The 17,581-nt window shown below is 42.1% G+C and overlaps 1 protein-coding gene across 5 annotated transcripts in view; it reads right to left on the reverse strand.

Moving 5' to 3' along the window:
* Positions 1–17,581, reverse strand: part of SFMBT1 (Scm like with four mbt domains 1) — a 99,455-nt gene that overhangs the window by 26,914 nt on the left and 54,960 nt on the right. For all 5 annotated transcript variants that reach the window (XM_051811406.1, XM_051811409.1, XM_051811405.1 and 2 more), the window contains one exon: positions 6,267–6,434. In XM_051811406.1, coding sequence (XP_051667366.1) covers positions 6,267–6,294 — 28 coding nt within the window. In that variant the 5' untranslated portion in view covers positions 6,295–6,434. The remainder of the gene's footprint in view (positions 1–6,266; positions 6,435–17,581) is intronic.

Below are 17,581 nucleotides of genomic sequence, written 5' to 3' on the forward strand. Positions count from 1 at the left end.
AACCACAGCAAAGTCTGCTTCAATTCCAAATGACTGAGTACACAAGTGTGTGTCAGTTATACATTTCAACACACAGACAACACAATCTGGCCTTTCTTTGTATGTGAACAGCACTCGTAAGTTGGACCTGGTCTGAAAAACAGTGAAATCCTGGGTTTTGGTTAAGCACAGATTGCTTACAGTTTGTGAGGGAAGAACATAGGCAGGAGAGCTCTGTGTTTGTATCAACAAATATCAGAGACTCAAAACTTTGGGCACATTGGACGGTTAGTGTATTAAATTAAAAACCATCCAGGAAACAGCAATACCAAAATTAAGAGTTCTGAAAAGAAATACTAAAAAAAAAATTAAAATATCACTGTCCTCTTTTCTAAGTTAGATAGTATGCATTTAGATGTTCTAAAACATCAAAAGCAGAGAGAGGGACTGAGGGTAGTTCTAAAGAAAACAGCTTGAGACATAACTGAAACCAAGGCCACTCAGATTAGTCACATTAAAAAGGCCAGCTCATAAGGTGTAATAGTTTCTTTAGACCGAGAAAATCTCATTTCGGGATGCATTTAAACCATAAATGTGCTAAAACCACTCAAACCACAGTTCAAAACTCACTCAGGCTGTTAGGGAAGCAAACACCTGGAGTGAGCCATGCTACAAATTAGTCAGATTTCCTACTATTATTGTCAAGCCTGTCCTCTAGCCCCAGTCTCCCCTTCAGTTCTTGGCTCACCTCCTCACTCCCTTTCTATTCTCATTTTTTCCAACGTGTAACCCACTCTGCTGAAAAGATGCCAAACCAGCAGAGGTTGGATTTCAGGTCCCCTATTTTTGTTCAGCATGCAGCCACACTACATTTTTCCTACAGGCACACAGTGGGATGACCAGGGAGGGTCCCACCTCATGCAAACATCATTTTTAACCTCAACACACAAACTAAAGCTTCAGGTTCAGCAGCAGAATGGGATGGCAGTGACATGACACCAAAGCAGAGCTTTCATCTTCACTTTCAGACTGATTCCACCATCTGCACCATAGTTGTCTTTATGAATGAACAAGGGAGCTTTTCCTCTCTCAGTACCAGGAAACCTGATACCTTGTTTATATTTGAAAACAGAGAAATCTCTGTGTATCACAAGCCCGAGGAGAGCTCAGCACAGGTTACAAGACACCAACACTTCCTACACTCTGAGTCTTCTTTAGGACAGGCAGTAAACTGTTCTTTCCAGGAGCAGTAGCTTGAGTAGGAAACAGTACACATAAAAAAAAAATATAAAAAATGAAGTACTGCTACATGCCCTTATCAGACCCCTGGACGTGCTGACAACCTGCTAAGTGTGCTCCAGGACAGTTCCTAGTCCGCCAACAGAAAGGGGCAAATATTTGCCCAAAAGTCTGAGATATGTTAAATAGACTAAAAAAACTAAAAGTCTTAAGTGTAAGTAGATTCAATCCATCTTCAGACTGATGGTTAAGCTCATCTTTGACTTCTCACTGTAACTCTAGGAGTTATCATTTCCCAAAACTCAGAAATGTATATTCAGTTAGCTGTTGTCTGCTGATGACAGCATCTATTTTAAAAGAAGCTCTTATCTCTCCCAAACCCAACTTCTGTTGTTTTTAACCAACCACAGCTGGTTATATTGGCCTTTCATAAGCCTCAGAGCTCAAAAGATTCAGAGTTTAAATATGACCATCACTTTTAAGGGATAATTTTTAATTTACTGAAGAAATTACCTGGAGAAATAAATAAGGAGTTTTATTTAGAAAATTTTTGAGGGAGTTAAAGAGGCTAATGCACAGACCACAGCTGTTTGCAAATTAGGTTGAAGCTGATCAAAGCTTTGGCTGTAAGTCATTCTAAGAAAAATATAAGTTCATTGCAAAATGTTGTTAAAACAGATTAAGATTTCTTTACTCATTTAAACAGAATTTTATTTTATTATGACCATAAAAATGCTTAAGTTCAGAGCTCCAGAACCAAAGTGGGAACAAACATCAGCTCGGACACAACATATATGGGTCAGTCAAGACCTGGAGCGAATTCTGTCTCATTTTTCTCCGGACCAGAGACAGTCAGCTCATCTCTTCCCACCAAAAACCACCCGGCTGCTCAACAGCAGCAACAGCCCTGCCCTCCTGCAGCCCCAAACAGCACTGCCTGCACCATCCAACACACTCCTGTTTGAGGGAAACAAAGCAACGGGGCTGCTCTGTGCTTTTGAACCAGTTTGAAATCCAGCAGCTCCATCTGGGAATGCCACACGGCCCTCGAAGCTTTCCCAAGCCTTGCAGCACCGAGTCTTCAAGCCCGTCATCATCAGATAACTGGCTGAAGGGCAGTTAAGCTCCTTAAATGAGGCACAGGTCACTTCACACACTGAAAGGGTCAATTAGTAACTTCTGTTGCCACTTAATTGCTACAAGGAGCTCCAAGGAAAGCCAGTTTGCCTGCTGCTCCAGCGACCCTTTGCCTTTAACTACGGCTGAAACCATTCCCAACTGGATCAGTTACTGCAGGTCCTTTGTCATTCCACTCATCCATGATTTCTGCAGCCTGTGTGTTCCATATCCAAACGAGCACTTTTCTTCCAGGTGAGAAGGGCTCGGATTGCTCTGTACAGTACAGTGCCCAAATCTCACCAGCACACCCAAAAGCTCACTTTAAACACATTTTTCATGGGAAAAACAAACAAAAAAACCCCCAACCAAACCAACCAAAAATTATCACAAATCGCTGTCCAACACTCATTGCAAACTTAATACTTTTCCTGCTTTATTTTAGGCAGTTTCCTTGAGTCAGAGGGATTTTTTGAAACTTTTTTTTAAAAAGCACACACAGTTTTTGCTGTTCATTCATTCATTCATTCATGAAAGTACAACTCAGCTTGTGTTTGCACCTTACTAAGGCTTTGCAATTAAATGAGAGAAGGTGATCAGACTCGCCCTTCAAGCACTGAACACGAGGAGTCAGAGATTTCAGGAGCTTTGCTCCCTTTCCAGGGGCTGACACAGCTGAGGGCTGTGCTTAGCTATAGTTTTAACCCAACCATCTGCTGCTTTCACACAGCCCTGCCACAGCATTCCAGGTGATTTAGCACAGCACTTACAGGAGCAGTGTGGAACAGGAAAAACCCACTGGATAAAGCTCCAAGCAGAAATGTTGTGGGAGGATTCATAGTGAGAGCAGTAAATTAGTTTTTTAATTGTGGTGTTTGGAAGGATTTCATAAACTGTGAAAAATCTCAGACATCAAGTCTCTCTTTTTCAACATCTGAATAGAGAAACACCCCAAGAGTGCAGTGAAGGACCACCTCTCTGGTAAGGCTTTCAGAGTCAGAACCCAACCACTTTGCTGGTTTTATTGGCAGGACAAGTAGCAGCAGAGCAGGCCCTGCTTAAATCAAGCCTTTGATCTAGTCCATTGGTATTTTTTTGCAAGACCCTCTTGCACAGCTCCATCCTCACAGGTTAGCAGATCCCTGGATACAGAGAGGACCAGTTTAAGGAAGCCACATTCCTGAGGGGCCCCATGTCCCTATGAAACATCCTGATCAGTCTGAGTTCAAACTACTCAATCAAACCAATAAAATATCAATAAAAATCAATAAAACACCAGAAATTCTTCCTACTGTGAGAAATCTTGCAAATGAATATGACAGACGACAACAAGCAAAATCATATTTAATGCATTTGATTTTAAAGCAAAATTTATTAATCTAATGCTGCATGGATGTACATATTTATGCTCTTTCTCCCCATATCCTTAATTGCTACAAGTCCTAAACCAATTCAGCTTTCTACTACATGGAGATATATTTTTCCCTATTAGACAGGATGACTGAGCAGCAAAGCACAACTTTGGCAAAGGCAGGGGAAGAAACCAGATGCAATTCCCATCTCTCTGGCCTTGCCATACAACTTTGTCAGTAAAGCTTTCAAATGAAGCTAATGTTTTCTCCAGCAAAATTTGAGAAGTGCCCTACAGAGGTTCTGTGGAGAATGGTCATCCACTTTGGAGGAGAGAAAATGCTCTGTAAGAGTATCAGCAGTTTCCTAGGTGGGTACAACACTTTCCATTTATCACTGTTTTTACTAGCATTATTGGGAACACTAACTCTTCCTTTCTGAATTTTATCATGATTCACTTCCTGCTGCTCTCTTGATACATACAGGAAAAGAAAGAACATGGAATTGTACCATTTGGACACAAGAATGCAAGGAAATATTAAGGAAGGTAGCCCTTAGAAATACCTGAAATGGAAACAGTCTACACCAGGCTGTTTTGATCTTTGGATTTGAGTTAAATTCTCACTGCAAATAACTTTCATGCATCTTTAATGTGATATAGTTGAAGGCTGTCACATTGGACATTAAAGTACATCACACTGAAGTCTGCAAGACCTTCAATTAAGGCTAACCTAAAGGTTTCTCACCCTGAAATGTAGATACATTTCAATCTGATTTTAATAACAGTTAATCTTTTTCATCTATACCAGCTGCACGGCCATGAATAAATAAAGACAGGTTGGAATTTCGGCAGCTGAGAAAGACTGTGACAAGAATGAAAGTTGTCTTTTCCCCCTGTAGTGTGGAAGAGCATCACAACCAACAACCCTGACCACTGTCTGGGTTCTTGGGAGGCAGAGAGCCTGTAAAAACAGAAAGACAGAGGGGAACCTCCAAAACTGCTACAAATTATCAAGTGGAAAAAATTACATAGGTCAAAGAATAGGAAGGGAATATTCTGGCAGTAGTTTGGACAGGTTTTACTCAAAAGCACTTCAGAAAACAGTATTTGAGGGCACAACAAAACCAATGTGCTTATGCTTACACAGGCATCATTTTCTGTGGGCTCTCTGAATGCAGCAAGTAAAGCTCCTGTCTGTTATTGTTTGCTTTTCACAGCCTCCTGTACTCAAACCTGGCACAAAAGGATGCTCAGGAAAATAGCTGTTGAGTAATTTCAAGGCAGTATCAAACCCTTCCCAGCTATTCCAAAAGCACAGAGTGAGAGAGGACTCTGTGTCCTCTGATGCTTTTTGAGGAAGATGGAAAAATGACAATAAAGGCTTCAGTACCAAGGAATCAGCCTGTGAACACACCACTGCTGACCACTTAAACATCTCCTTACTGTTCCTCTCTCTTATGCTCACTGGCAGAAGTCTGCAATTTCCTCTAGCTGAGAAAAAAGGCAGAAAAGTGCCTGAAGACATTCTATATCCTTGTCCATGATGTCTTTTCTTGCTTATTTGAGGATATAACATCGACAACAAATAAAAATCATAAAGCAGAAGACAGCGTTCTCCTAAAAGCACTAAAGATTAAACCCACATTTAACATTTCTTCACTAACACCGGCAGTAATTAGATTTCCAAGAAGTAAAGGTACAAAAACTACCAATAGTGAATTTTCCCATGAGAAGAGCAGCTTGCAGGACAAGTACCAAAGGAAATTAATACCCAGATGAAGTCCTGATCCAACTGTTTACACAACTAAAATTTGCTTTACATTAACTGTACCAACACTATAGGCAGGGACCTCCTCAGGGACAAGGGACAAACCATGGCAAACAAGACAGAAAAAAATGGATGGTCCCTACCCCCATAAGAGGGTACAATCCCAGAACTGCTTCAGAAAGCTGTTAGTATTCCCAGCCATCCCAGACCTGGTGTTTCAAGGTGAACCAAAACCTGAGCTAATTTATCATAATATACCACTCTGCAGCAGTTTAGGGATTGATATCACAAGCCTATCAAAGTGGACACACCAAGGCACTTCAGAAAAACAGGACAGATTACAATGGCAGCAAACAACTTCAGTTATCTGACTTTTTAAACCAGCAGCACAACCTTGTCAAAAATTGAAGAGTAAGATGAACACAAGGACAGACAAGATAATATTAACTACTTTGACAGTCAAATGCCTCAAAATAGTAGTGTTAAAACCACTGAGCTTTTTGTAAGCCCATCTCATGGTGGTACCACAAAGAAGAGAGTCACAGCTTCTTAAAAACACAATTCCTAATGTGGGTGAGACTTTGTTCTTTAAGTCAGTGAGACATCCTCCTTTGAAGTAAAGCAAAAACAAACATAACCACAACAGCCTGAGGGCCAGAATCTAACCCCAAATCACTGAAATTTGCATTTCTCCCTGTGTACAGTGCACAGCATCAGACACGCCCAGTGGACATTCACTGTCCTCAGCTGTCTTCCATCCTGCTTGCCAAGTTTTTCAGGATAGTTGGCCAGGGAGCTCAGCTGGACTATTACCTGCATCATACTGCTGTTCTCCATTCATCTCCACAGCAGCCTGGTGGTTGTTTCGAGCAGCCAGAAGCAGGGGAGCCCAAGGCTGTCACTGTTGGGTGGTCATGAGTCGCCTCCCGCCGTCGATCCTACTGGGAGCCAGGACATTCAAGGAGGAATCCTGGAAAACACCTGAAAAGAACAACTGGTAAGAAAATCTTTATGTGATTTTAACTATTTTTAAGATAGAATCATAGAATGGTTTGGGTTGGAAGGGACCTTAAAGCCCATCTCATTCCAACCCCCTGCCATGGGCAGGGACACCTTCCACTAGACCAGGTTGGCTCAGAGCCCCATCCAGCCTGGCCTGGAGCACTTCCAGGGATGGGGCAGCCACTGGGCAACTTGTGCCAGTGCCTCACCATCCTCACATTTAAGAATTTCTTCCTCATACTCAATTTTCAAACCTACTCCTATGAGCTATTAAATCATGATTTCATTATGAATGGTAGAAACCGAGGAAGGAGAGGTCTAAAGTGAGCCCACTAGCTCAGTGCACTGGCAGTGAGTGCACTGCAAGTTTTCTTTCCTTACAAAATTCTCCATTAAAGCAAAGTTGTTTAGTAAATAAAAGCCTAGGTTACATGTTTATTTAATAACAACGCACTTTGACTGACAACTTTATATAAATCAATGAGATGAGGCATGAAGTGGCCCTAACCCCAAGATTATTAAGTTAAATTCCTGTTAAAAAAAAAGATAATTTTAAATAGCCTTTGCATTCTTGTTGAATGTCTAGGAAGCACCTGGTTTTTTTGTTTTAGTCAAGATACCAGAAATAATGTAGAGGACTAAAAATCAGCTTTAAAAAAAACCATAGGTGGCACTTCTGAGATAAACATGTTTTTAATAACTATGGTTTAAAAAAAGAAAGTCCTATACATTTGAAAAGCCTTTAATTTTGAGTTTTGTATAGCTATACTGTCTATGGAAACTCTGTGATAATCCTTAGAGGTGGCATCAGTCACACAAAAATAAACCAACTTGAACAGAATTAAATGTCTTACAGCAGTGCTCAGTCCTGTAGAAAGTTCTCAAGTACAACCAGAACTACAGCTGACTTCAAAAAATTTCATTACATGTGAAAATAAAATTTTTTTAGAGTAGTAAGAGTTATTATTAAGAGCTCCTATTGAATGGTAGCTTAGTGCCACAAAAATCTACTGTGTAGAAGATATTAATAAGTTTTATTCATTATAGCTCCAGGAATGTGTCTGGAAGGGAACTCAGCTGCCAGTTCCTGTGATATGCTTCTAACCTACTGCACTCCAGCTCAGAAAGACTGTGCTCAGCATGTAACTGCAAGGTCACAACTGAACTCCTCAATTCAGCTCAGCCTCTGTGGGAAAGTTATGAGAAATGAAGCCCAGGTACCACCCTCTCTCAGTCTCCAGTGGTTCCTTACACACTTCCTCCATGCTCTCAAGACAAAGCAGTGCAGGACAAGATAATGCAAGCACATGTTCCCAGCCTACCCTCTCTCAAGACTTTCCTCCTACAGACAGACCGAGTTTCCATTTTTCCACCTTTTATAAAGTAATGCTGGAAGATGATGTCACTGGCAACCTGCACGATGCTTGGCACACAGGGAAGAACCAACAAAATACTTTAGAATCATATAATCATTAATCAAAATACTCCTTGCTAATGCCCTATCCTAAGTGTATCAGCTGTCACAGTGCTAAGCCAAAACAAAGGCAGCGCTGTGAAAAATGCCAAGCAAAGCACGTAGTCCAACAGATCTGGGGATGTGCCACTGGTTTCTAACAGTGAAGCCCTGGCAAAGTACCCTCAGAATTAATTGCAATTAAGCTATTTTCAGTTCATGGGATTCAGCTCTCGATTAGTGTCTATAACTAAAGCAACATGAAAATATTTAAGACACCCCTTCCCCCCCAAAAAACCCCCCACCCCAAACTGTTGATTTAGAAGATGCCAAATACTGGCAGCTCCTGTTGAAGTTGATTGATATTCTGCCCAAGTCAAGTTGGGGAGTTATTCAGGATTTCATAAGCAGCTCTGGTGTTTTCTGTACACAAAATTGAGAGTACTTGTAATTAGCCCCCGCCAGGGCTGTGCCTACAGTCTGGCACCCCAAAGATTATCTTTTGATAAATCTCGAGGGAAGGGGAGCACAAGTGCTGCTGGAACAGAGCTGATTTGGAAATACTTTGGACTCTTCAGTCTCACTTCTGCATTTCAAATCTCCTTTCAGCACATGAAATATTCAGATGTTAGCAACTGGAGGCAGCATTAAAAACAGTTACAGTTCATTAAAGCCAGATGGCTCACTTGAATATGAAAAGAAATCAAACATAAGTTGGATGTTGAATTAAAGTAAATCAGCTGGTGTCTGAGGCTTAATATTATTTTAAAACAAAGGCACAGGAGACAACGGGGACAGGAGACACCCCTAAGGACTGGGAAGAAGCTACAGAAAGGATCAAGTTTTAGCGAATTCCTTCATGCCAGGCATCCAGTAAAATCTACTTTGGCCCCCTGTGTCTACTATAGAGAGCTTCACTCTGCCCAAGCAGGCAGGAAACCTGTTGCAGGTCTGCCAGGGCAGGGAAGGGGTTCCTCAGCACCTGAAAGCTGCAGCTCTGCTTCTGAACACTGAGATAAATCTACTGCTAAAGCAACAAGGAAGGTAAAGGTCCTTTTGTTTTTCTTGGACCATACCCTGGAGGTGGGAATAGAGGGTCTAACTGTCCTCCTGGTCCCTAAGCCCATTCACACATATACCTGTGCTTTTTCACTTCAAGGAAACACTAATTATGTGTTCCCTAGGAGGGGAGACGGCTCCCTGCACTTCATTCAAAGACTTTTTGTAACAAATCTTTTATTAGAGGTTTCACAGCTATGACACAGACAGTGCCCTGTTCAGCACCTCTTCTAATTAGGTCCAGTGTTTGCAGTGGAAATTCTTGTTGTCATTTCAAAGAAATCTATTCAGGACAAAAGCACCCCTCTACTACAGACTCCTGCCTGGAAAAAAAAAATTCAGGAAGAACAATGAGAAGTACAAAGCTGGTACAGATGAGCACCCAGCAGTAGCAGCAGCAACCCTTTCCCAGCACACACTTACCCAGTGACCCCTTCAGTGAATATTCCCAATGCCTCTTACTCAGGCACAAGCTCATCATAAAAGCTCTTCTGCAGTTAAGATCTAAAACTCTTATGACAAAATTAGCCAAGAGACTTTTCCTTCACAGAGAAGGGACTGTACCAACACTCCATCCCAGAGGGCCAAATCCTGCTGCTGCACTGACTGGGGCTCCAAACCACAGGGCAGAGATCTCCCCCAGCCTTATTCCTGATGCTGCCACATGTAACCTCAGCTACAACCTGCTGCCAGTCCCAGGTGCTCACCTGCCCTCTGCTTGTACTAGTACTGCAGAAATCAGCAATTTCCACAGCCTGCAAAAGACAACTTCCAGCTTATTTTTTAACCTTTTTCCTAACCTAACACACTGCAGTCAATCATGAATACAGGTCTCAGCTGCCCTTTTTGCTACAAGAAGGTGAGACAGTGGCTCCAGGGCAGAAGGGGGCACGTTCAAATCAAGATTTGTATGTGACTGGGCACTTGCAGGTCATGCACCTTATCAATGTACAAGCAGATCTAAGGTAGCTGAAATGCAGTTGCACAGGTCCTTTACCAGAGGAGAAAAGCCAGGTGGAGAACATCAGCCCTTTGGAAAACACATCTGCACCCTCTCAGAGGACAAAGAGACTCCACCCAGCCTGACTGAGACTCTGCCAACTTGTCACTGATGGAAGTAAAAAAATGGAAAGGACCTTTTGGGATGACAACTTAAGTTGAAGTATGCTAAATATCAGTAGAGCTTAGTAAAAAAAAAAAAATCTGTAGCACAACCAGAACTCAATAAACTACTCAGGTAGGAGCCAACTTAATTTTAGGTCTGACTTACAAGTTCATACTTGATTCCTCATAAATGTTTTTGTGTAATCCATTCCAGGTATACTGGTGAGTTTTGTATCACAGCAGTTGGGAGTACTCTTACTTAGTGTTTTCAGCACAAAACAAGTAAGATACAGTGCAAATTTCTCAATCAGAACCAAAATCAACAGTGCTAGAGAAAATTAACTTTCAAGCTATTCAGTGTGAGTTTCATTCACTCTTTTGTAGCAATGCACTCACAGTACAGAAACAGCCAAACCCCCACATTAGTCAGTACATTTCCTCAAACAGCCACATCCTTTTGGGGGAAAATGTCAGAGATTCTGGCTAAGCACTGCTGCCAACTCAGTGGAAGGATACAGCTGATTACTTGCTACAGCAAATCAGCAACCCCCTCCATCAGGGCACAAGAGCAGATATTTGCCTCCTTTGAAAAAAACCTCACCCTTGAAATCAGCACTGACAGAGCCAAAAGCAAACAAATATTCAGCGTTTGGTGTAAGAAATCTTTAGTATCTGTGATGGAACTGTTTCAGACTCACAGATCAGCAAGTGTCTGCGTGGTCACTCCTGCTACACTTGGAGCAGCAGCTCACCAAAGCTCCACAAAGCTGCAGGAGCTGTGAGACACCAACACAGGGGCGTGGAAGCCACCAAGGCTTTGCCCACCTGAGGATTTCTTAACTCCAGTCACACTGTGCAGGAGCAGGGTAGGCACAAATCCAGGCTCTGTCTGATCTGCCACATGGAGTACAACTCTCATTTCTCATGTTTTGCAATTCAACAACCACAGCAATGCTCCTCTTAGGGTCCACTAACTCTTCTTCCTCACCCACAGCACCAGAAGGCCAGTAGACAGCTGTCAAACATCACATCTGAATTATTTTCTTGGGAAGCAAAGTATTGTAGACACCTACATCTATGCCTTTCCCTCTTGCCCCAGCCCCATCATTCTCCCTCCTGCTGGGACCCTCAGTAGAGGTCCCACTTCTCCAAGAAAGGGTCTCCACACTCCTGTATTTCATGCAAGCTCCTTGTTCTCTAAGGTTTTTAGAGTGAAAATAGGGTTTAAGACCTTTCTTGTAATTTTCTCCTCTCTTATTTAGTCACTAACAGCTGGGAGCCTGGATAACACTTTAGATATTTTCTAACTTTCAGTTGCATAAACAAAGTAAGTATTTCACAAACCTTCCCAGTACCTGACCTTCCACAACCAAAAGACAAAGTGGAAGACTCACAATCTCCACTTTATGCTGGAATTTCAAGTTTTCAAGCCATTTTAATTGCTGTTCTGTGACAAGCAAAAATCAGTTTACAGTTACTTCAGCAGCAAAGAAAACTACCTGCCACAGAAGCCTTGGCTCAGCACTGTTAGCACATTCCAAATCTTCCCAAGACAGCCCTGCAAGGCCCAGAAAGCAGACTACAGATAGGCAAAATAAAGTTTGATGCTTCTATAACAAAGTAATAAAAATACTACCGATTTCATTAGTCACAGCTGCTGAAGGAATAATCCCATCCAGCGTGGAGAACAGAAACCTTTGGCTGACTTGCAGCTCTTTAAGGTATTATTTTTACACACATACATGAAACAGCCGGTCTGTAAAAAGGAGCTTGTTTGCTTGTTTCTCTAACGATTTACCAAAGATAAACAAATAATTGAATGACCTTTAATTGTAGGTAGGACCACCAGCATTTTCCTTAGGCTGTCTCGATGGCACACTGGGTGCTCCAAAACAAACACAAAACTTTCCTATATTAAAAAAAATAAATAACAGGGGCTACTGCATTCCCACATTTTTGCAGCTGCAAATCCAACTGTAAGCAAACCTGCTCTGAGTTTACCACATTCTGCTTGCCCCTCTAACCTATTTTATAGCCAAATCAGACAATTCTTTGCTCTTGTACGAGGCCACAGGACACTTGCCAGGTGACCAGCCCTTCTCCAGCAGCTCTGGCTGCAGACTTTGCCTCCGTGCTGTCTCAGGGCCACAGCAGTGACCAGCAACCAACCATCCTTCGCGAGGAATTTTTATTTTGACCAAAGTGCTCGAAATTTCTGAAGTTTCAACCCCTCTAATCTCTGTCTGCCAAGTCTCTTATTGTCAACTTATTTGGGCTTTGTCCTTGCAAGGGCAGAAATTGTGTTGGTCATAAGGCTTGACTCCTGCTCCTTGCAAAGGAAGCTTTCTTGAAGACATGGCACAGGATTCCTGCAATCCCTGTCATCTTTCTACCTGCCAAGAGCATGCCTGAGTTTTCTTATCTGAACAGCTTCTGTGTGGCCTCTGAGAACAGAACCCATTGAACATGAATATTACATATGTATATACATGCAAATATTATCACCAGAGTTGGATTAATTATTAAAACTTACTATATTTCTCTCACACCTGCACTGCAATCTCTGCTCACAGACCAGTACTCCTAACAGTTCCACCCTTCCAATTCCCTGCTGCTCCCATTAAATCTATTTTAGCAGAAGAGAACTCCAAGTTCATCCCTCCCATTGCGAGAACAACTCTGAGACTCCGCAAGAGAGCTGCATTTAAAGAACACACCTTCTGTTCTTACACTTCCAAAGAAATTCTCATAAAATGTAAAAGGAGCAAAGAATCTGCCATGGAGAATCCAGAACACTACCAACACCAGGAAGCCAGGCTTACAGAAAATTGTGTGGCTCTGGAGCACATTAACACCTTCTGAACGAAAGTAACTACAGGACTGCAAACATCTCTGCAAAGGATGTTAAACCAGCCTGCACCACTGCAGTCTAATGCAATAATACAGATACTATTTTTATTTCAAGGGTTTGATTAAAAAAAAAAGCAAGCCTGTATTTATGACAGTTTTCCTGGATTTACCCAGTGCCCACAAACAAGGTGGGCAGAACAATCCAGCCAGCAGGACAGGACAGGGTCCCACCACTGCCTGCAGCCAGTGCTTCACCAGAGAACTGGTGTCAGAGCTCCTCTGCTTTGAAAACGTGGAAATGTTGTCTGTGAACATGCATTTTTATTAGCATAAGAGTATTTACCAGAGAAAAGGATAATCTGTTTTGTCACAAAATGGGACCAATGCTCATACCTTTAACTCAACCTTCTACTCGAGCTACTTGTACAACATAGAAAAAACAACATATAATAATCTATTTAGCAAAAATCTGCCAATATAATCTGTGGTGTTTATCTTTTATGTTTAGGTTATGCCAATTTTTGCCAGTTTTCCACTCCCAACCCCTGTCTGAAGTCCAGTGGCTTCCAGGATTTGACTCACTGCCTCACATAACACACCTAAAACTGGGAAGCCTGGTTAATGAATCTTGAAACACTCAGGTCCAGCTCAACAAATTATGGGATCTTACTTTACAACCCTTGCTGTGCTACCCAGCTGGGAAAGCAATTTCCATGGGACTACAGGTTAAGTCCAGGTGAGAATGTAAAAGTCACAGCTCTGTTCCCACTAATTCAGAAGCCACTGGACAGCCAGAACATTCACTTGACAGGGGAACAACACACAACAGGGTGTCCCAAGAAGTTCCTTTGTGTTCATCACTGGTTGTAAATAGAATTTGTTAAGAAATGCTTCCTTTGAGTCTTCAACTTTTAGGGAAGTTTTGGGGAGTTTTGTCAGTCCTTAAGGTTTGGTTTTGTGTTTTAAATACAAAATCTCCAGCATTTTTCTGCTCTCTTCATCTATTTTCATGGCATGAAGAGTAAATGCACACTGGGGGTTATGGGCCAAATAAAGACACCAGACAGAACAGACTGCTCTGTTTTCATTGTTGATTTTTGTTATTTCATATCCTATTGTACAAATACAACTGCCTGAAGTTACAAGCTGGAAAAGATGAAGTAAAAAAAATGTGAAGTTCCTGCTGCTCCCCAGTCCCAGACAACCCCTTGGCAGCTTCTTATCCTCTGTAAAAGGACAAGCAGCATGAACAAGAAAATGTTCCACCAGGAAAATGTAGTATAATTTGTGGTGAGATAAAATAAGAGCACTCAGATGGAAAGAAACCGACTTCTACCTCTGGATCTTAATCCCTAGTGCATGTAAGTATTGAATCCCAAAGTCCATAATGAAGTGACATGGATGGCTGCCCATCAGGAAGCACCAGGCAAGAGTTAAACTGCAATGTGACAGCCATCAGGGATAGGAACCCTTTCAACTTCGTTTGAGAAGCCTTCTCAGCTTCCCTGGAGAAACTACATTACATAAATGGGTTTAGACTTTAAGTGAAATGACTTAACTTTTTGTCAGAGTCACCACTAGTCTTGTTCTGGCTTGAAATAAAAATGCAAGGAACCGACTCTGTTCAAGAGCCAACTCTGAGCCGATGCCAAGATCTGAGATCTGCAGCACAGAGCCCTAGAGAGCAACCTGGGGGGAGCTATGGGTGGCAAAGCACTCAACTATCAGCTCCCAAACAAAAAGAAAATCACGCCCTTTCCAGGGCATCAAGAAGAGCACCTGCATTGCTAAGTGGGAGAAGACAAAGTATCAATGGCTGAATATAATTAAGGATACAATTCAGCTATCCCCTAGTGAGAGTAAAATGTTTTAAATCAAGAAGTACATTCATTGCACATACATTTTAGGTAATTAACAGAGATACAAATTAATCCTGAGTGCCTGAAATGTAAGAATTACAGAAGAAACCTGAAAAAAATCACCTGTTAGAACACCAGATTTGGAAACTAATTTCAATGTATGAAGGATGTCAGGCCTACAGATAAAGTATGAAGGTCAATGAAGTTACAATAAATAGCTCCCTAATACTGCCATGAGGCTCAATTTATCCAAACAAGTCCTCGTTGAAGCCTCATATTCTGTACATATGTTATAGGAAAGTCTTTGAACAAAATCCGAGCAGGACACTCAACTTGGCTCAGCCCTCAGGTCACGTAAAGGGAAAGAATTTGCACTACCTTCCAAAACCTTCTTTGAAATTGAACTTCTGTTTCAGAGAACCTCCTAATGGATGTCACCACTGCAGACAACACAACAATTAAAGGAGATGTGGAGGGGGAAGGAAGCTATTTTGCAAATAAGACATTTTTTAAAAGTCCATCAGATAAAATGCTTTTTTCATGTCAAAGCACGCTCCTACTTCCTTTGTCATGTCATTGAAATGGCACACAATACAGAAAAGGTAATATATTACACTCATTTCTCAGAACAGCTCCTAAACCACAAGGTACACACAAAAAGGGCAACTCTCCCTTGAATGCCACCACAATCAGAGGACAAACTCGGATCCTGTCAGCCTGTGAGGGCTCACACGACCTCCAAACATTTGAGATCCACAAAAAAGCCCAACTTACCACTAAGAACTTTTATTCCCAACAAGTACACTCTCCACCTCACCAATATAGAAGTTTAAAGGTTAGGAGCTAAACCTATTTATTAATACATTGACCTCTAGTTCTAGATCTGATTTTCCTAGAGCAAGCAGGGACTGCAACACATCTCCAGCTCAGCTGGTACACTCTTCAGTGCACAGCACTTGTGAAATTATAAACAATCTCCTAGATTTGGGTTTAAAAATAGACTTGATGGTTTAACTTTTGGTTCCTATATTTAAAAAATTTGGCACTGATACTAGGGGACAACAAAGGGAATGGTATTTCATTCACACTTCTTTACATACATAGATCATCAGGCTTTCTTCCCTGAGCAGACCAACTAACCCATTAGTCAAACTGTCAGTGGCAGGCTAGAGTGAAAATAAAGATGAAAAATACTTTCTTATAAAGTTTGTAGTCTTGGTAGCATATAATTTCAATCTAAATAATTCAATCTTAAATAATTTCAATTAAAAAACTCCTTAATCATAGAAGCTGTGTTTGTTTTTATGCACGCTAATGATATTTGAACATAAGGTCTGCTCAGACAGATGCAACCACAAATCAAACTGCTGTTGCTGTCCAACAGACAGAAAACCTATTTTAACAAGCAGCGGCACTAAAAAACCCCCACAATGACTGCAAATAAAAGCTGCAGAAGCAAACAGAACACAGTTATCAAAAGCACTCATCACAACACATTGAGTTGGATCAAAACAGACTTGCAACTCACAATTTTCCTTAGGAAGAATTAATTTACTCCTGAGTGGCCAGCGCAGGTCACAGAACAGGAAACAAACCAGAGAAAGTTTGTGGCTGATGAGGTTGTCTTTGGAAAGCAAAACCCAGCATCATTTTCCCTAACAAGGACTCTGTGCTATAAAAGAAGTAAGACTCAACCTCCCAAATGGACTCAGGTGCTGGAGCTAATAACTTTGGAAAGTGATTAAGGGAAGGAAGACTCTAAAAGCTGTCAACCACACCCAACACTCACTGAACACCCTCTACAAAGCCACTTCATCATCAAGGCCATCAGCACCCAGGCCTTGCTTTCAGAAATAAGCACTTCTTCATTTCAGATGAAATCCAAATAAATGAGGCTACAAACTTCGAAGGGTCAGGACTCCAGGCCTGCCGTGCCATTTTCTTCACAAAGCCATGTTTCAGAGCACAGCACCGCCTCGGGACTTCTGTGCCTCAGGTTTTTATTTTCCTGGTTTAGTCTCGCTGTTTCATTACTGTGAAAGGCAAGTCTCATTCCCAGAGCAGCCCTGGAACGCTCCCAAGCTGCACTGCAGGCGGCAGGTGCCGGCACCATCAGGGCATCTGCAGCATCTCCCCACCCGCCCCTCGGAGCCAGCAGTGTCCATCCATCCCTCCTGCTCCACGGGGCAGGACAGGCGCATGTCACCCATGTCATGATGGGACCACACGAGGATCAACGTCGCAGGATGGAGCAGCGTTTGGAGCAGCGGAACACGCCGGGATCATCTCCCTCCGCTCACAGTTCAGCACAAGGAGAGCTCCCAGTGCCCTGCACTGTCAGCTTGGGGCCAAGGAGCAGTGAGGACACCCCCTTCCTCCTCCTTGCAGCTCTGCAAGCTGTGACTGACCTCACTAGCAGCACAGGACAGAAACACCAGGAGCACAGAAAATTAAACAGCAGCAGGTTTCAGTTCTTCCATAAAGGTATGTCCTCTTCTCCTTCCCCCAGTAGAACAGCATGCTACCTACATACCATCCAAATGTTAGTCCTCACCAGGACTACAGTCATTTCTCTCATGCAGGCACTCCCCATCTTAAAAGCGAAAACGTGACTGTGAATTATCACCTTAAAACTGAGGGGAAGCCCCAAACAGAACCATGATCCTACCCCTACCAGAACCATGATCCTGCATGGGCATCAATGGAGAATGTATCCCAAGGGCTGTGTCCCTTTGCTCAAGCCTCCAAATGTGAATATAAGAACTTCTAATTCCATTTTTATTAAATAAAATCACTTTCCA

This window comes from Manacus candei, unplaced genomic scaffold, assembly GCF_025592945.1.
Source record: "Manacus candei isolate 608988 ecotype Guabito, Panama unplaced genomic scaffold, ASM2559294v1 h1tg000082l, whole genome shotgun sequence".
Classification (NCBI taxonomy): domain Eukaryota; kingdom Metazoa; phylum Chordata; class Aves; order Passeriformes; family Pipridae; genus Manacus; species Manacus candei.